This window comes from Oncorhynchus mykiss, chromosome 4 (assembly GCF_057628025.1).
Source record: "Oncorhynchus mykiss isolate SJ-2025 chromosome 4, ASM5762802v1, whole genome shotgun sequence".
NCBI lineage: Eukaryota > Metazoa > Chordata > Actinopteri > Salmoniformes > Salmonidae > Oncorhynchus > Oncorhynchus mykiss.
In genome coordinates, this window is record NC_143025.1 from 40,005,306 (window position 1) to 40,025,576 (window position 20,271).

Below are 20,271 nucleotides of genomic sequence, written 5' to 3' on the forward strand. Positions count from 1 at the left end.
CTCCAGAGCGCTCAGGACCTCAGACTGGGGCGAAGGTTCACCTTCCAACAGGACAACGACCCTAAGCACACAGCCAAGACAACGCAGGAGTCTCTGAATGTCCTCTGGCCCAGCCAGAGCCCGGACTTGAACCCGAACTAACATCTCTGGAGGATTGACATTTTTTGGATCGGCCAAAAGCCGGCAATTGCAGGCTAACGAAAACCCTGGTGTGTGTATCTGTGTGAACATCTTTGCCTGTGTGTGTGTGTGTATGTTTCCATCTGGACTCACACAGTGTATCTGTGACTGCCACTATATGTGTGCGTCCATCTGTCCTGTGCGCCTCTGCCTGTGTGTCTGTGTGTTGTCCACCCCTCTACCCTACCTGCGATGGCGAGGGCGTCCTGGTGCTCTTGGTGACATGAGAACAGTACGTTGGGGATCAGGTCTTTATTAGGGAACTGTTCCCAGGGAGGGGTCAGGTCCTTCTGCTTGTCTGTACCCTCCACCTCAATGTCCACCAACACATGGAACAGTTGTGGGTACTTCTCTGGAGAGTCACACGCATCCAGCTCCGGCCTAGACAGGTTGTGTGTGTGTGTGTGTGTGTGTGTGTGTGTGTGTGTGTGTGTGTGTGTGTGTGTGTGTGTGTGTGTGTGTGTGTGTGTGTGTGTGTGTGTGTGTGTGGTGTGTGTCAAGATAGAGAGTTAGTTAGTTCTTCGTTCACTGTTTCAAGCAAGAGCCATGTCCATATCATGACATATGCTGACATTTGAAACAATATCAAGTATTTCACATATTAATATTCACATGTACAGATGACAGCAGAGAGAGTCGCTCACTTTGTAAACTTTAACACGGTTGTCCCTGGAGCGATGAAGCCTGTGTGGAACTGGATCTGGAGTATCTGGGTGTTGGACACCTGCAAATACCAACCAGCAAATAACATAGTTAGATTTAGGAAGTGGAATTCTTCTCAAACAATGACACTGTGGAGACTTCTTAATTGAGTCTGAACGCATTAGTGCTTTGTTTATGTTCCTTCAGGGCACACAATCTGTCCGATTAGATGGTAATCCGTCCTTGTGTGTCAACGTGTCAGCGTGTGGCAGTATCTTCCGGAGCGTAATCTCGGTCTGTAAAGGCCAATGTATCAGGATATGATCTCATGAAATCAGAGCTCACAGAAACTCCCATAGTATAGCATATCATCATCTGTGAGTGTCAGTCTGTTCATATATATATATATATATATATATATATATATATAGTGCCTTCGGAAAGCATTCAAACCCCTGGACTTTTTCCAAATGTTGTTACGTTACAGCCTTATTCTGAAATTGAGTAAATTGTTCCCCCCTCCCCTTTAATCTATACACAATACCCCATAATGACAAAAACAGATTTTTAGAAATGTTTGCAAATGTATTATAAATAAAAACCTGAAATATCACATTTACATAAATATTCAGACCCTGTATTTTGTTTTAAGCCCCGTTGGCGGCGATTACAGCCTTGAGTCTTCTTAGGGATGACACTACAAGCTTGGCACACCTGTATTTGGGAAGTTTCTCCCATTCTGCTGTGCAGATCCTCTCAAGCTCCTTCAGGTTGGATGGGGAGCGTCGCTGCACAGCTATTTTTAGGTCTCTCCAGAGAGGTTCAAGTCCAGGCTCTGGCTGGACCACTCAAGGACATTCAGAGACTTGACCCGAAGCCACTCCTGCGTTGTCTTGGCCGTGTGCTTAGAAATGTTTTGTTACCCTTCCCCAGGTCTGTGCCTTGACACAGTCCTGTCTCAGAACTCTATGGACAATTCCTTCGACCTTATGGCTCTGACATGCACTGTCAACTGTGGGACCTTATATAGACAGGTGTGTGCCTTTTCAAATGATGTCCAATCAATTGAATTTACCACAGGTGGACTCCAATAAAGTTGTAGAAATATCTCAAGGATGATCAATGGAAAAAGGATGCATCTGAGCTCAATTTAGTCTCATAGCAAAGAGTCTGAATACTTATGTAAATTAGGTATTTATGTTTTACTTTTTTTAAAGTATATTTGTCATAATTTGCTATTGTGTGTAGAGAGGATTTGTATTTATTTCATCCATTTTAGATAAGGCTGTAACGTAACAAAATGTGGAGAGTCAAAGGGTCTGAATACTTTCCAAAGGCAGTGTATATGTATATACAGTTGAAATAGGAAGTTTACATACACTTAGGTTGGAGTCATTAAAACTTGTTTTTCAACCACTACACAAATTTCTTGTTAACAAACTATAGTTTTGGCAAGTCGGTTAGGACATCTACTTTGTGCATGACACAAGTAATTTTTCCAACAATTGTTTACAGACAAATTTACAGACAGACAAAAGCCTCCCTCTTTTTCCTCCAAACATAATGATGGTCGTTACGGCCAAACAGTTATATTTTTGTTTCATCAGCCAAGAGGAAATGTCTCCAAAAAGTACAATCTTTGTCCCCATGTGCAGTTGCAAACCGTAGTCTAGCTTTTTTATGGCGATTTTGGAGCAGTGGCTTCTTCCTTGCTGAGCGGCCTTTCAGGTTATGTAATCTGTTGTTGGAAAAATGACTTTTGTCATGCACAAAGTAGATGTCCTAACCGACTTGCCAAAACTATAGTTTGTTAACAAGAAATATGTGGATAGGTTGAAAAACGAATCTGAAAGACTCTAACCTAAGTGTTTGTAACTTCCGACTTCAACTGTATATATATTTAAAACATACAATCTACCTGCATTGAAGCCGCACAACATTACATTACATTCAATCATCCAGCAGACACTCCCATCCAGAGCGACCCACAGGAGCAACCAGAGTCAAGCACCCCGCCCAAGGGCACAAGGACAGATCCCCCCCCCCACCAAGTCGAATTGGGGAACCGAACCAGTGACCTCTTGGCCACCAGCCCAAGCTCCCAACCGCCAGGCCACCAACCATCCAAGATCACCCCACAGTCCCCCCCGAAAAACCTCCCCTCCACTCCACTCCCCAACCCCCCCACCCTCCCCCCAAGTCACCATCCCCATTCAACCCAACCAAAACCACCACCCACCCAATGCGGGTAATAACCAACAAGAAAAGTGAGAAAAACGAAGGAAAACTATGCAAAAACAAAAGCCATCAAGGATAACAAAAATCGAAACATTAAGGCCAACTGTATACATTTCTGTGTGTATGTGGCACTATTTACATGTGCGTATGTGTGTGTGTGTCCTTGTATGTGCACATCTGTGCGTTTGAATGCGAGTGCGTGTGTGTGTATGCAGGTGTACAAGCGCTTGTGTGGCATCAGCCTCAGGCAAACAGTGTGTCAGTGTTGTTAGCGTGCTAGGCCTTATACTGTACCTTGGCCTGCAGTCGTCCTCCTATGGTGTTTCTCATATGATAGACAGAGATGACCACATCACCCTGGACATTCACACCTAGAGGGAAGACCACCTTCCCATCCTGGACCCTGTGCTCTCTGAGAAAAAGGGGGGAGTGAGAGAGAGACAGAGAAAAAGAGAGAGGTAGTCAGAGATGGTGTGTGTGTGTGTGTGTGTGTCTCCGACTCAGTGCACTAGATAATCCAGTCATGAGGATCCGGGATTAACAAAAATCAGGTGACAACCCAGGTCTCTGTGTGTCCGTCTGTCTTTATCTGTGTCTGCATCTGTGCCTACCGCATCCTCTCATAGTCCTGTGCCGTAGAGAAGATCTTAGTCTCCCCTATGAGGACCTCACAGAAAGGTCTGCAGCCGATGCGTTGTTTGTTGAAGCAGGGTACTGGACTCATGGTGACCGCCTTGACCACCAGGGGCTTTGAGTGGGGCAGGGAGGGCTTCTCTGATACCATACTGCACACATAGCCTATGTACCTGGAGAAGTGCGAGAGAAAGAGTATGCAAGGTCACACACATGAACCTCCCCTAAGCACTGAGTACGGCCTATAAACAAACATTGTCTATGTACATTAATACAGATAAGATCATTTTTGTGCTCGAAAATCACAAAGCTATCCATCTTAAAGTTTAATACTTGAAATCGCTCCTATGTGCGGATGTTCTTGCATAAAAAGCATTCCCAGCGTCAAAACACAACGTCAAATCCCCAACAAAGATGATGTTTGGTTTCCGCTGTCCTTATACACCAGCCTCTCTCTTTTTGCACTGAAGGATGAAGGAGTCTTTGTTATTGAGAAGCAGCTGTGTGGTCAAGCGGCATGCCGTGTGGGTGTTAGGTCACCAAGGAGGGGTGTGTGTGTCGCGGCGACTCAGCCAATCGGAAAATAAATAGGCTCGTAAAGGATTTAGGAGAGCAATGGAGGGGGAAGAGGAAGGAGGAAGGAGGTTTTTATGTTCATCCATCTAAACATGATCAAACTCAAGGTCGGGGAGGAGAAGACTGTTTACAGTGCCTCATTTTATTTTACTTCACTAATCGTGTGTTTTCACACACAGGCACACACACACACACACACACACACACACACACACACACACACCCTCTCTGTTGACCTACCTCCGGTGCGAGGGCCAGAGGCCTGAGCCGGGTCTCTTGGCGCTGAGTAGCTGCATGGCGGGCACTGGGTTGCTGAAGAGGTGGCAAAAGCAGAACATGGCACAGACCAGCACACCCGAGGGAGCACGCCCATCCTGAAGAGGGTGAGTGAGAGAGCAATAGATGAAAAGCTTACAGTGGATCACTTCACACAACTCAATGCATGATTCCTAGAAACTAGGAGGGCCGTTCCATGTTTCCTGTGCATGGCCGATATCTGTAGACTGGTCCCTGATCTGTTTTTGCTATCACTCTTGACAATGAGTGACAAGGAGTTGGGACGACGGTATCTGTGTTTTCAGCCCCACGTCTACTTATTCCTCCACTAGCACTAAACAGGGACTCCACACACGGAGTTTATCACGTATCTGCTGCCACTGTGAGTGTTAGTAAACAGACGGTATGTAAATATATTTCCTGTCTCTTTTTGTTTAATGAACATATCCAGAGTTATAAATACATCCAGCATTCTTGCTTCGACGCAACATTCGAGTTTTAGGAAGAGATTTTGAAGAACTCTCATAAATACTCAGTGACTGCTCGACACCGATAAACTTGCCAAGCACAATAAAATCACATACAGCACGGTGGAAAGCATTCCATTCCAGAGTCATAGTGTACTGTAGTACTTAAGTCAAATATGTACAGCGCACCTCTAAATATGTATAATTTCTCGACCCATAATTATTTTGCTGCAGCAAACGGACAATCAGGTTGTTGTCATTGCATTCTGCTGCAGTCCACAATTGTTATATTCTCTCTTGAATACAGAGCTCATCTGTCTTTGCTAAAGGTCTGCAGTGCCAGTGAAAGAGCTCAGTGGGAACTGAAGCTGAAACAGAAACAGCAGCCTGAGCACTCCAAGCTGTGTTTCCCTTGGACCTCAGGCAGTCCCGATAACCCAAAACAAACCCAGGACAAACCCAGGACAGGAGGGAGAGGAGGGAGGAAACAATAGAAGGAGGAGGATGAGGAGACGGAAGGAAGAGATGGGGAGAGAGAGAGAGGAATGGTGTGTAAACAAGAAAGAAGTGAGGACGGAGCGTGAATGAGATTCACTTTTGTATATTGTCTACTTCACTTGCTTTGGCAATGTTAACATATGTTTCCCGATGCCAATAAGGCGCCTTGAATTGTATTGAATTGAATGATGGTTCTCAGGACAGAGGCGACGAGAAGAAGGGAAGGAGGAGGGTGTAGGAGATAGAGGTAGGAAGGTGGAGAGAAAGGAATGGAGTTTAAGCAAGGGAAGAGGAACAGAGGAAAAAGGACCGAGTGAAGAAGATGAAAGTGAATCTGAATAACAACTCTGGGTCTGGTCTTACCGAGCAGGTGATGACACACACATTCTTGGGGTTCTGTTTGAGCCAGTTGTGCATGTTCTTACACACCGCAAACAGGTTGTGCAGGCTGGGAGCCTGGCGGGGCGGCCAGTTACACTCCGAGACCTGGAGGGAGGGAGGGGGGGGGGGGGGGGGGGGCAGAGAGGGGGGGAGAGAAGGGGTTGTCGAGAAAGAGTGGGGAGAGAAGGGGGTGGAGAGAGAGCGAGAGAAAGAGAGAGAGAAATAGAGATGATCTGTGACATGAGTCATGTAATTACAATGACATTACCAGAGAGCGAGAAAGAGAGCCATTTTGAATTCACACTTTCCCCCAGTACACTAATATCTGCATGAGCAGAGGAAACTGCAGACTGCACAGCCATTTCAGCTGCATTGTACCAGTGAATGAGCAGAGTCTGAGCTCAGGAGGATAGTCGTGACTTTAGACTTGAAAGACAACAAACGCTCCCCACCTCTGTTTTGGTAACAAACAAAAAAACTGAGGGATGGGTCTGGAGAAATGTAATCCCTCTTGAATTCATAGACCGAGGTATGAATGCAAGGACTAACCATCAATGACACAGTGTCAAAGATATAGAATTAAGATATAGAATTAATTAATTAATGTTTCCATTTACATGGTTCACAAACATTGGAGTCAAACAAGCTAATGCTATGGGTTCTGATGGCTACGACAATTGAACTAAGCCTATTAGGCATTTTATAAATTATACTCTTCAAGAATCAATGGGTATCTATCATTAATTTATGCAGCAGCCTATTTCAAGGATTTCACATGAGGTCTATTTCAATGATTTCACATGAGGCCTATTTCACAAGATTTCACATGAGGCCTATTTCACAGGAGGCCTATTTCACAAGATTTCACATGAGGCCTATTTCACAAGATTTCACAGGAGGCCTATTTCACAAGATTTCACAGGAGGCCTATTTCACAAGATTTCACATGAGGCCTATTTCAATGATTTCACATGAGGCCTATTTCACAAGATTTCACTGAATACCTATTTCAATGATTTCACATGAAGCCTATTTCAATGATTTCACATGAGGCCTATTTCAATGATTTCACATGATACTGTATGCCTAAATAATAACCACTACGCTAATAAATAAACAAGTTTTTCTTTTGATTATTTAATTACCTACAGCATGTTATTTCAAGTTATCCTTTTGGAGTGAAACATCACATTGTTAAAAAAGATTTGTTGGGCAACTGAAGGCATCTAGGGCTTACGTTAACTTTGATTGTGTTCGACGGAAATGATAGACCTTTCAAATGTTGTACACAATGTTGCATGCAACATTATCAGCAAGTGACTTGATGTACTGTGCCAAAGCAATTTAGAGTTGTCAAACAGGAGTGTCACAATAATGGTAATATTGTCAAAAATTCCTTTTAACAACCACAAAACAACTGCATGCCAACATATTAGACAATAATTAGGAGTAGGCAAAGTGATGTACAGCCACATTCACCATGGTTGTCTGAAGCGTGCTATAGAGTTCACAGCTGGCGAGGCCTCATTGCGATTGGTTATTCCTTATCATTTGCAACAATGTCAATGAGTGTCATCACATTCTTTCCTTTGCAGTACCTCAAACTGTACTGCAGATTACCATCTTATGAAAACTCAGTTTGTCTGGGAAGTGTTTTAAAGGCCCCCTGATGTCAAAAACTAGATTATTCTATGTTTTATATATATTTCCACACTATGAGGTTAGAATAATACTGTGAAAATGCTGATAACTCCCTTTTAGTGTAAGAGTTGTTTGAAAAGACCACCTGAAATATCATCCTTTGTTGGGATGGAGTTTTGGCCTTCCATGGTGATATCGTGCGATAAAGTAGTTAATAGACCAATAAGAAAGAGAGTTCCAAACCTCTCTGACAATAACAGCTAATGTTCAGTTTTACCCCTCCCCACTCAGACCACTCCCAGACAGTAAGAGCTAAATTATTGTTTTGAGAATTTGCCCTTTGCTAAGAAGCTATTTATGTTTCTTTTTTTAAACCATTTTAATTGAAAACAATCACAGTAAGGTACTGAATTGTTACCCAGAGATGATTTGATATTGAGATAAAAACAGCTGTGTTTGACCTTTAACATTATCTTAAAACCTACTTTGAGCTAGGTTTTTTTTTGTGTGTGTGTGTGAGTGCATGCATGCCTGCATAATGAGAGAGGGGTGATGATGGTTGAAGGCTGGTGCCTCGTTGACCCATAAGTGGATGGAGCGATCTAGCCAGATAGAATCCAAGCATAACATCTCCTCACTGAAAAGAAAAGAAGCTGAAGTGGGGACCAGGGCCCATATCCACAAAGCATCTCAGAAAAGGTGCTAGGAATCTAGACAAACTGAGCCAGAAGTAAAATCAACTCATAAAAGTTTATCTCAGCTGGAAATCACAACAGTTTGAGGCAACTCAAAGGAAAGATAGTAAAAAACGCTCTTTGACATTGTTGCAAATTATGGGGAATAACCAATCGCGATGACGCATCGCCAGACAACATAAACGGTTGTAATGAGAAAACGTTTGAAATCATTGAATTTTGATGATATTATTGTTATATCAACACACTCATCCCTACCCGTTCAACAACTAAATCGCTTTGGCGCAGTAGGCATGAAGTCGCTTGCCGATAAATGTTGCATATATTTTTTTTAAAGGTCTATCATTTTCACCGAACACAATCAAAGTTAACATATATTTTTAACAACGTGATATTGCGCTCCAAAGGAATAACTTGAAAGAATATGACAATGAAATAATCGAAAGAAAAATATGCGACTATTTGTTAGCGTAGTGGTTAGTATTTAGGCATGTAATGAAATTAGGCCTAGAGAAATCATTGTCAAAAGCGCAAGAGCTACTGTGGCATGTAGGTCGAGATTACTTACGGGTTGATTATATAGAAATATCAACAACAAAGCAATTGTTTGTCTATACTGCATGAATCACTGACCTGCTACCTTTTTCGATGATCAAGACATCTGCTGGTAACTCTTAACTAGTTAGGACAGCTCATGGAGTCTCCTAAATATATGTAGACTAGGTAGGACTCTTATGACTAAAGAGGCTTCATGCAGAGCTTTTATTTTGACCCATAAGAGTAGGCGTGAAATGTCTCTATTCTTTTTAAATGTAACTCTGCAATTCAGTTAAGAACACATTCTTATTTTCAATGACAGCCTAGGAACAGTGGGTTAACTGCCTTGTTCAGGGGCAGAACGACTGATTTGTCAGCTCAGGGAATTGATCTTCCAGCCTTTTGATTACTAGTTCAACGCTCTAACCACTAATTCTCAGCACTATTCCCGACTCCGAGACACTTTGTGGACAAGGCTCCTGATCTAGGAGTTATTGGAGTCCTATTTAGACGACTTAATTTCTGCCTCACTGTGAGACAAACTTTCCAAGTTCAGTCTTTCATCCTGATCTAGTTCTATGCATTGTCCTATCTCCTTTTACAGTTTCCAGTGAGTATTCTATGTCAATAATATTATGTAACATGTTTGACATGAAACAATGCTGAGTGCCTATGGGTAATGTAATATAAAACATTGCATACATGTTGGTATTGTGTGTTTTAGCATTACAGTGCACCAGATAGAAAACAAAAATGTATGTCTGAACTGAGGCAGTCTCCCATGTGTATCGCTGTGTGTTGATCTTGGTAGGCCTGGGTATACTTTTCTCTCTCTCTCTCTCAAACTTGTTACATAATATTATTGACATAGCATAGGAAACTGTGAAAGAGGATAGGACAATATATATATATATATATATACACATACAGTTGAAGTCGGAAGTTTACATACAGCTAAGCCAAACACATTTAAACTCCGTTTTTCACAATTCCTGACATTCAATCCTAGTAAAATGTCTTAGGTCAGTTAGGATCACCACTTTTTTTTAAGAATGTCAAATAATCAGAATAATAGTAGAGCGAACTGGAGTAGAGAGAACTGTTATAGTAGAGAGAACTAGTAGAGAGAACTATTTATTTCAGCTTTTATTTATTTCATCACATTCCCAGTGGGTCAGAAGCTTACATACACCCAATTAGTATATGGTATCATTCGGGTAGCGTTTCACAAGATTCCCACAATACTTTAGGTGAATTTTGGCCCATCCCTCCTGACAGAGCTGTTGTAACTGAGTCAGGTTTGTAGGCCTCCTTGCTCGCACACGCTTTCTCAGTTCTGCCCACAAATTGTCTATAGGATCTAGGTCAGGGCTTTGTGATGGCCACTCCAATACCTTGATTTGGTTGTCCATAAGCCATTTTGCCACAACTTTGGGAGAATGCTTGGGGTCACTGTTCATTTGGAAGACCCATTTTCTACCAAGCTTCAATTTCCTGACTGATGTCTTGAGATGTTGCTTCAATATATCCACATCATTTTCTTTCCTCATCATGCCATCTATTTTGTGCAGTGCACCAGACCCTCCTGCAGCAAAGCACCCCCACAACATGATGCTGCCACCCCCGTGCTTCAAGGTTGGGATGGTGTTCTTCGGCTTGCAAGTCTCCCCCTTTTCCTTCCCAACATAACGATGGTCATTATGGCCAAACAGTTATATTTTTGTTTCATCAGACCAGAGGACACTTCTCCAAAAGGTACGATCTGGCTTTTTTATGGCGGTTTTGGAGCAGTGGCTTCTTCCTTGCTGAGCAGCCCTTCAGGTTATGTCGATATAGGACTCGTTTTACTGTGGATATTGATACTTTTGTACCTGTTTCCTCCAGCATCTTCACAAGGTCCTTTGATGTTGTTCTTGGATTGATTTGCACTTTTCGCACCAAAGTACGTTCAGACAGAACGCGTCTCCATACTGAGTGGTATGACGGCTGCATGGTCCCATGGTGTTTATAATTGCGTATTATTGTTTATACAGATAAACATGGTACCTTCAGGCATTTGGAAATTGCTCCCAAGGATGAACCAGGCAAATTTTTTCTGAGTTCTTGGCTGTATTCTTTAGATTTTCCCATGATGTCAAGCAAAGAGGCACTGAGTTTGAAGGTAGGCCTTGAAATACATCCACAGGTACACCTCCAATTGACTCAATTAGCCTATCAGAAGCTTCTAAAGCCATGACATCATTTTCTGGAATTTTCCAAGCTGTTTAAAGGCACAGTCAACTTAGTGTATGTAAACTTCTGACCCACAGGAATTGTGATACAGTGAATTATAAGTGAAATAATCTGTCTGTAAACAATTGTTGGAAAAATTACTTGTGTCATGCACTAAGTAGATGCCCTAACCGACTTGCCAAAACTATAGTTTGTTAACAAGAAATTTGTGGAGTGGTTGAAAAACTAGTTTTAATGACTCTACCCTAAGTGTACGTAAACTTCCAACTTCAACTATATACTGTAAGTTGACCACCACAGGAAAGGAAGACCCAGAGTTACCTCTGCTGCAGAGGATAAGTTCATTAGAGTTACCAGCCTCAGAAATTGCAACCCAAATAAATGCTTCACAGAGTTCAAGTAACAGACATATCTCAACATCAACTACTCAGAGGAGTGCGTGAATCAGGCCTTCATGGTCAAATTGCTGCAAAGAACCCACTACTAAAAGATACCAATAAGAAGAAGAGACTTGCTTGAGCCAAGAAACACAAGCAATGGACATTAGACCGATGGAAATCTGTGCTTTGGTCTGATGAGTCCAAATTTGAGATTTTTGGTTCCAACCGCCGTAAATTTGTGAGACGCAGAGTAGGTGAACGGATGATCTCTGCATGTTTGTTATATATAAACTATAAAAAAACTAATGATAATAGATGGGTGAAATGCAGTTTAGGCCTAAATGTCCTTTAGAAACGGCACTAAAAACAATAAGTAGCATGGCCAAGAGTATAAAACAGCCCCATTTGAGTCAACAAATTCATGACCCTTTATGATAACACATTTTCAGCTGTAATATATATACAGTGCCTTGCGAAAGTATTCGGCCCCCTTGAACTTTGCGACCTTTTGCCACATTTCAGGCTTCAAACATAAAGATATAAAACTGTATTTTTTGTGAAGAATCAACAACAAGTGGGACACAATCATGAAGTGGAACGACATTTATTGGATATTTCAAACTTTTTTAACAAATCAAAAACTGAAAAATTGGGCGTGCAAAATTATTCAGCCCCTTTACTTTCAGTGCAGCAAACTCTCTCCAGAAGTTCAGTGAGGATCTCTGAATGATCCAATGTTGACCTAAATGACTAATGATGATAAATACAATCCACCTGTGTGTAATCAAATCTCCGTATAAATGCACCTGCACTGTGATAGTCTCAGAGGTCCGTTAAAAGCGCAGAGAGCATCATGAAGAACAAGGAACACACCAGGCAGGTCCGAGATACTGTTGTGAAGAACATCCCAAGGAGCACTGTGCAAGCGATAATATTGAAATGGAAGGAGTATCAGACCACTGCAAATCTACCAAGACCTGGCAGTCCCTCTAAACTTTCAGCTCATACAAGGAGAAGACTGATCAGAGATGCAGCCAAGAGGCCCATGATCACTCTGGATGAACTGCAGAGATCTACAGCTGAGGTGGGAGACTCTGTCCATAGGACAACAATCAGTCGTATATTGCACAAATCTGGCCTTTATGGAAGAGTGGCAAGAAGAAAGCCATTTCTTAAAGATATCCATAAAAAGTGTTGTTTAAAGTTTGCCACAAGCCACCTGGGAGACACACCAAACATATGGAAGAAGGTGCTCTGGTCAGATGAAACCAAAATTGAACTTTTTGGCAACAATGCAAAACGTTATGTTTGGCGTAAAAGCAACACAGCTGAACACACCATCCCCACTGTCAAACATGGTGGTGGCAGCATCATGGTTTGGGCCTGCTTTTCTTCAGCAGGGACAGGGAAGATGGTTGAAATTGATGGGAAGATGTATGGAGCCAAATACAGGACCATTCTGGAAGAAAACCTGATGGAGTCTGCAAAAGACCTGAGACTGGGACGGAGATTTGTCTTACAACAAGACAATGATCCAAAACATAAAGCAAAATCTACAATGGAATGGTTCAAAAATAAACATATCCAGGTGTTAGAATGGCCAAGTCAAAGTCCAGACCTGAATCCAATCGAGAATCTGTGGAAAGAATTGAAAACTGCTGTTCACAAATGCTCTCCATCCAACCTCACTGAGCTCGAGCTGTTTTGCAAGGAGGAATGGGAAAAAATGTCAGTCTCTCGATGTGCAAAACTGATAGAGACATACTCCAAGCGACTTACAGCCGTAATCGCAGCAAAAGGTGGCGCTACAAAGTATTAACTTAAGGGGGCTGAATAATTTTGCACGCCCAATTTTTAAGTTTTTGATTTGTTAATAAAAGTTTGAAATATCCAATAAATGTCGTTCCACTTCATGATTGTGTCCCACTTGTTGTTGATTCTTCACAAAAAAATACAGTTTTATATCTTTATGTTTGAAGACTGAAATGTGGCAAAAGGTCGCAAAGTTCAAGGGGGCCGAATACTTTCGCAAGGCACTGTATATATATATATATATATATATATATATATATATATATATATGTGTATACTGAGTATAGAAAACATTAAGAACACCTGCTCTTTCTATGACATCGATCAACCAGGTGAATCCAGGTGAAAGCTATGATCCCTTATTGATGTCACTTGTTAAATCCACTTCAATCAGTGTAGATGAAGGGGAGGAGACAGGTTAAAGAAAGATTTCTAAGCCTTAAGACAATTGAGACATGGATTGTGTATGTGTGCCTTTCAGAGGATGAATGGGCAAGACAAAACATTGAAGTGCCTTTGAACGGGGTACAGGTGGCTGGGCGCAGCGGTTTGTGTCAAGAGCTGCAACACTGCTGGGTTTTTCCACGCTCAACAGTTTCCCATGTGTATCAAGAATGGTCCACCATCCAAAGGACATCCAGACAACTTGACACAACTGTGGGAAGCATTGGCGTCAACATGGGCCAGCATCCCTGTGGAACGCTTCGACACTGACAAATTGAGGCTGTTCTGAGGGCAAAAGGGGGGAGGTGTTAGGAAGGTATTAGGAAGGTGTTCTCATGTTTGGTAAACTCAGTGTATATCTGTCTCACCCGGTTGGAGAACTTGGCGCCACGATAGTTGCGCTGTGACAGGTTGAAGACGGTGTAGTGGTCAGCGTGCCGTGAGTCCAGGAAAGAGCGGATGTCCTCCACATGGTTCTGGTTGCCGATCTGCAACGCCTCCGCAGGATATGACATCACTGGCAGGGGACAGAGAGGGAGACATATGTTCAATCCCAATGACCATAGAGGTGATGATGAGGCATGCCAGGATATACAGTCCAGTACTATTATTACACACTGTCATGGGGTTCCACTTTCATTCCTTCTGCACTGTGCAGTATGGAAACGCCTTCAGGGTGATGGACCTGTGGCCACAGGGGTTTACCAACACAAACCAGGCAGGGAATCATTCTAATCATTTAAAAGATGAGAGTCTTGTACTGTATGTGGTTTATGTAGTTCAAGTTACATTCATCTGGTTAAAAGTGGGTTGAAAGTAATTTAACCACAGGCAGGGTGTGAATTACAGAGCAGCAATGGGGGGGGGGGGGGGTGAAATGTTAGTGAGTGAAATGTTAGCTCCCCTAAATGCAACAAAAGTCAAACTTGGGTAGGGTCTCTAAATAAGGCTAACTTAGCCATTTTCCTATTTGTTTAAAATGCTGTGGTAAATATGTTTTACAGTGGTAAATATGAAAATAAAAGCCTCCAAATGAAACGAACACCCCCACCTCTCTGTCATGGTTTAAACCATTTATTTCTAGTTGGCTGCATAAACCGTCTCCCTGTCTACGGCATGGTCCACTCAGTGAGTTTGGCCTCAGCTGAGCTCCTTTAAACGCATAGATTTCATTTTCGCCATTTTACCATATGTCCTTGATTTTTCAAAAAAAAGAGCCTTTCTTCCAATGCATTCGATTTGTCTGTTGATTTATCATTGTTTGCTTTTGTCCATCAGCTGTTTAGAGCGCTCATTGCTTTGTTTTCCATGTGCGTATTGGGGTATTGGTGTTCTCTGTGTCGTCCGTGGCCAGAAGTAGACCATTTATTTAGCTTCATTATTTTCTATCAATATTTGTTTTCTTTCCTGGATCAGAGGATGATGGTCGCCGATATCACTAGACACCAACGGAGCATCCAATACATCCAACATGAATGACAGTAGGCCTATAGTTGACTCTTTCAGTTAGAAGCAATCGATTTTGCAATGGCAGAGGCCTACATTATTTGAGATTTGTGTGCCTGTTTTCACGGTGAAACACAATGAAATGTTACAAAGGCATTGTTACACTTACAGTGCATATCCAGGATTTTTTTTTACAGGGTTTATGTTCTAATTCAATTGTTAAAAGCTTAATACTGACAAATAACACTGTCATAAATGTCATTCATGTAAAGGAAAGACAGGTAGTGTTTTAAGTCACGCCATGGACATCTCATGAACAAAAGTGTAAACATGTTTGGATTCAACTCATGTATTATATTGAATGTAGGCTGCCTGTTCTACGTGTGTTCATGTGTGTAAAATTGCCTCGGCTGAGAGGTTAGGCTGCCAGCAGTGGTGTAAGCCTAGCGGAGGGTGGGCGCAACTAAATGCAGTTTACCATCTTTTTTCAAAACATTTTACTTATCAGTGGTAACCCACCTTTCTTTTTTTTTACCACTACATCACTGGCTGCCGGTAGGCCAATTTGAAGTTCATGGTAATAGGCCTACACATTGTAGCCTGGACTAGTAAATTGACCGTGTGTGTTAGGGTGACCATCCTGTTTTACTCGGGACAGTTTCAGCCCCTTTTCAGGTGTCTCGACTTTTCAGGTTACAAAAAAGGGGTCCATTTGTCAGCAAGATGCATCAATTAATGTAGGCCTAATCAATGGCAATCGCCGAATGTCAATAGCCACACTTTTTGGTGTTTTGTAAATAGATGTGTCATTTGATGAATGGAAATAGACGCGTGTACATGCAGTTTGGATTATTTGGAGTGGACAAACGGGCACAGGTAGCCTACTTTTTTGAAGTGATTTGTTAGCCAATCAGATGAAAGCATCATGACTGTTCATGCCACATAAAATGGTAATTCATTTTTATCGGTAAATGACATCTTTATTATTAGGCCCATAAAAAAATAGAGCTCTGAATTCACGGGCCAGAGCGCATTCTGACACTCGAGTTGAATTTACGAACGCACCCATAAATGAGTGTTCAGTAAGAGGAGGGATCTAAGGTGGCACACTATGCATTATGAGATAGAGGCCCTCAGGTGTCAGAGGAAGGCCCTTCAAATTGTCAAAAGACTCCAGCCACCCAAGTCATAGACTGTTCTCTCTGCTACCGCACGGCAAGCGGTATCAATGCACCAAGTCTGGAACCAACAAGACCCTGAAAAGCTTCTACCCCCAAGTCATAAGACTGTTAAATAGTTAGTGAAATAGTTAACCAAATAGTTACCCGGACTATCTGCTTTGACCCTTTTTGCACTAACTCTTTTGACTCATCACATACGCAGCAACTACTGTTAATCATCTATCCTGTTGCCTTGTCACTTTATCCCTACTTACGCATATGTACATATCTACCTCAATTACTTCGTACCCCTGCACAAGGACTCGATACTGGTACCCCGTGTATATAGCCAAGCTATCCGTTATTTATTCATTGTGTTATTTTTCTATTATTTCTATTATTTTCCCTCTGCATTGTTGGGAAGGGTCCATAAGTAAGCATTTCACTGTTAGTCTACGCCTGTTGTTTACAAAGCAGGTGACGAATAACATTTGATTTCATTTCATTTGAGTGGCTGTGTCCTCATCATCTGGAGGACAGACTGCTGTTACATGCAGCGTTTGTATGGATGTGTGTGTGTTTGTGTGCGCTTGTATGTGTTAGCATATACACTACATGGACAAAAGTATGTGGACACACATTCAAATTAGTGGATTTGGCTATTTCAGCCATACCCTTTGCTGACGTGTATAAATTCGAGCACACAGCCAAGCAATCTACATAGACAAGCATTAGCAGTAAAATGGCCGGTACTGAAGAGCTCAGTCACTTTCAACGTGACACCGTCATAGGATGCCACCTTTCCAACAAGTCAGTTCGTAAAATTTCTGCCCTGCTAGAGCTGCCCCGGTCAACTGTAAGTGCTGTTATTGTGAAGTGGAAACATCGAAGAGCAACAACGGCTCAGCCGTGAAGTGGTAGGCCACACAAGCTCATAGAACAGGACCGCGAGTGCTGAAGTGCTAATCGTCTGTCCTTGATTGCAACACTCAATACCAAGTTCCAAACTGCCTATGGAAGCAACGTCAACACAAGATCTGTTTGTCGGGAGCTTCAGGAAATGGACTTCCATAGCCACACATAAACCTAAGATCACCATGCGCAATGCCAAGCGTCGGCTGGAGTGGTGTAAAGCTAGCCGCCATTGGACTCTGGAGCAGTGGAAATGCGTTCTCTAGAATGATGAATCACGCTTCACCATCTGGCAGTCCAATGGACGAATCTGGTTTTGGCGGATGCCAGGAGAACTCTACCTGCCCGAATGCATAGTGCCAACTGTAAAGTTTGGTGAAGGAGGAATAATGGTCTGGGGCTGTTGAAGGGAAATCTTAATGCTACAGCATGCAATGACATTCTAGACGATTGTGCGCTTCCAACTTTGAGGCAACAGTTTGAAGAAGGCCCGTTCCTGTTTCATCATGACAATGTCACCGTGCACACAGAGATATCCATACAAAAATGGTTTGTCGAGATCGGTGTGGAAGAACTTGACTGGCCTGCACAGAGCCCTGACCTCAACCCCATCGAACACCTTAGGGATAAATTGGAACGCTGACTGCGAGCCAGGTCTAATCGCCCAACGTCAATGCCCAACCTCACTAATACCCTTGTGGCTGAATAGATGCAAGTCCCCGCAGCAATGTTCCAACATCTAGTGGAAAGTCTTCCCAGAAGAGTGGAGGCTGGTATTGCAGCAAAGGAGGGACCAACTCCATATTCATGCCCATGGTTTTGGAATGAGATGTCCACATACTTTTGTGAATCATAATATCATCCTACCCTCATCCCAACCAACCCTAAAAGCTCTCCTAGGCCCGAAAAACCAAGAGCAAACCTTCTCTTGTTGAAATCCCACCCTCTGTCATCTATAGATTGACAGTAAATGTTGTGTAGGGAGGGAGTGAGGCAAAGTTTACAGGAGGCTAGAGATGGAGAGATCTAGAAGTCTAACAATTGGGTGGAGAAGAAACCTGTGAAGCCCAAATACAGGCTTTACTACCCTCCATAATGATGAAATAAAGCTACCGTTAGAGAACGATGGATGTCCTTTTAGCTAGAGAGAAAAGCCATTGCCAGTTAGAAGAAGACGAGAGTCTGGTACGCTTCATGAATGTAATGGTGCTAAAGCTAGAACAGCCCAACACCGCAGGCACCCATGCAGTAAATGAACACAGCTGACGGAATTCATACGCAGGCACACGCCCTGTCCTTTCATTCCATTTCATACAGTTGATCTAGAACTTACAGTATGATTTGACAATAATGTGTACTCACCTATGATTCGTGATGTGATGTAGGCAATGTCCAGCTCTCCTTTTGTGTACCTGCGACAGAAATAATATTTTCTCAATTCATAGAATATGAATCATTCAGATTCTTAAACGTATATGACGCTGCATTGTCTAGATCACTGAGATTTGTCTACAGTTTTTTTAAGACGTGATTGTTTTTGTCTAATTTGTATTTGAATGATCCAGACACATTGTAGCAAGCAGCTGAAGTGAACATACACAGACAGGGGTCCTTTGGGGGGGGTCCAGGGATCCTTTGGGCCTGTAGCCTAATCGTCTCGCTGGTATAAAGGATTTGGAGACAGGCGCAGGAATACACAATAGGGTTTTTTAATACACCCAAAACAAACACGTATACAAAAACACTGGGCTGTACCCAAACAAAAGAGCGAGGGTAAACCTGGTTGAACGACACGGGGCGATACCCGTAATACACAATATATAAAGCACGCAGCATAACAGCTGCACCAACGCATAGGTACTCACACGACCAACGGACATGGGAACAATAATCGACAGGACACTGGTAAACCAAGGCCAACTGTGTTATTTTGTTTGTTTTTTCGCATTGTTTGTAACTTATTTTGAACATAATGTTGCTGCAACTGTCTCTTATGACCGAAAAGAGATTCTGGACATCAGAACAGCGATTACCAACCTTGAATTGGACAAATCATTTTTCTTTAATGAGTTGGACAGGAAGGATATGCTCCAAACACCCAAACAGGCTCTCATTCCCGTCATTCGCTGGAGAAAGAAACAGAGATTTTGCGGAAAAAGATCGGGGTGCCTTGTGAGCATCAGGCGACGAGTGGCTAATCTGCCTTTGCCATCCATACTGCTAGCTAACGTTCAATCGCTGGAAAATAAATGGGACGAAGTGAAAGCTCGTATATCTTACCATCAGGACATTAAAAACTGTAATATCTTGTGTTTCACCGAGTCATGGCAGAACGACAACATTAATAACATGCAGCTGGTGGGTTATACACTGTATCGGCAGGATAGAACAACATCCTCTGGTAAGACACGAGGCGGGGGGCAATGCATATTTCTAAACAACAGTTGGTGCACAATTAGATATTGTGCACCAAAAATCTTTAGATTTTTCTCGCCTAAGGTAGAGTATCTCATGATAAGCTGTAGACCACACTATCTAACTAGAGTTTTCATCTGCATTTTACGTAGCTGTCTACATACCACCACAGACCGATGCTGGCACCACACTCACACCACACTCACACACTCAATGAGCTGTATACCGCCATGCATGTTAAATGTGAAACCAGAGGGGAAAAAAACTCTAGACCAACTTTACTTCACACACAGAGACGCGTACAAAGCTCTCCCTCGCCCTCCATTTGGCTAATCTGACCATAATTATATCCTCCTGATTCCTGCTTACAAGCAAAAATGTAAGCAGGAAGCAACAGTGGCTCGGTCTATAAAAAATTGATCAGATGAAGCAGATGCTAAACAACAGAACTGTTTTGTTAGCAGAGTCTGGAATATTTTCTGGGATTTTTCCGATAGCATTGAGGAGTACACCACATAAGTCACTGGCTTCATCAATAAGTGCATCGATGACGTCGTCCCCACAGTGAGTGTACGCACATACCCCAACCAGAAGCCATGGATTACAGGAAAAATTCACACTGAGCTAAAGGGTAGAGCTGTTGCTTTCAAGGAGCAGGACTCTAACCCGGAAACTTATAAGATTCCGCTATGCCCTCCGACGAACC

The 20,271-nt window shown here is 42.5% G+C and overlaps 1 protein-coding gene across 11 annotated transcripts in view; it reads right to left on the minus strand.

The window, feature by feature from the left end:
* Positions 1 to 20,271, minus strand: part of LOC110521797 (auxilin) — a 60,375-nt gene that overhangs the window by 13,752 nt on the left and 26,352 nt on the right. For all 11 annotated transcript variants that reach the window (XM_090231999.1, XM_036969487.2, XM_090232000.1 and 8 more), the window contains 8 exons: positions 18,513 to 18,562; positions 14,001 to 14,149; positions 5,874 to 5,996; positions 4,510 to 4,643; positions 3,672 to 3,866; positions 3,355 to 3,472; positions 825 to 904; positions 368 to 561 (listed from right to left, as the gene is read on the minus strand). In XM_090231999.1, coding sequence (XP_090088125.1) covers positions 368 to 561; positions 825 to 904; positions 3,355 to 3,472; positions 3,672 to 3,866; positions 4,510 to 4,643; positions 5,874 to 5,996; positions 14,001 to 14,149; positions 18,513 to 18,562 — 1,043 coding nt within the window. The remainder of the gene's footprint in view (positions 1 to 367; positions 562 to 824; positions 905 to 3,354; positions 3,473 to 3,671; positions 3,867 to 4,509; positions 4,644 to 5,873; positions 5,997 to 14,000; positions 14,150 to 18,512; positions 18,563 to 20,271) is intronic.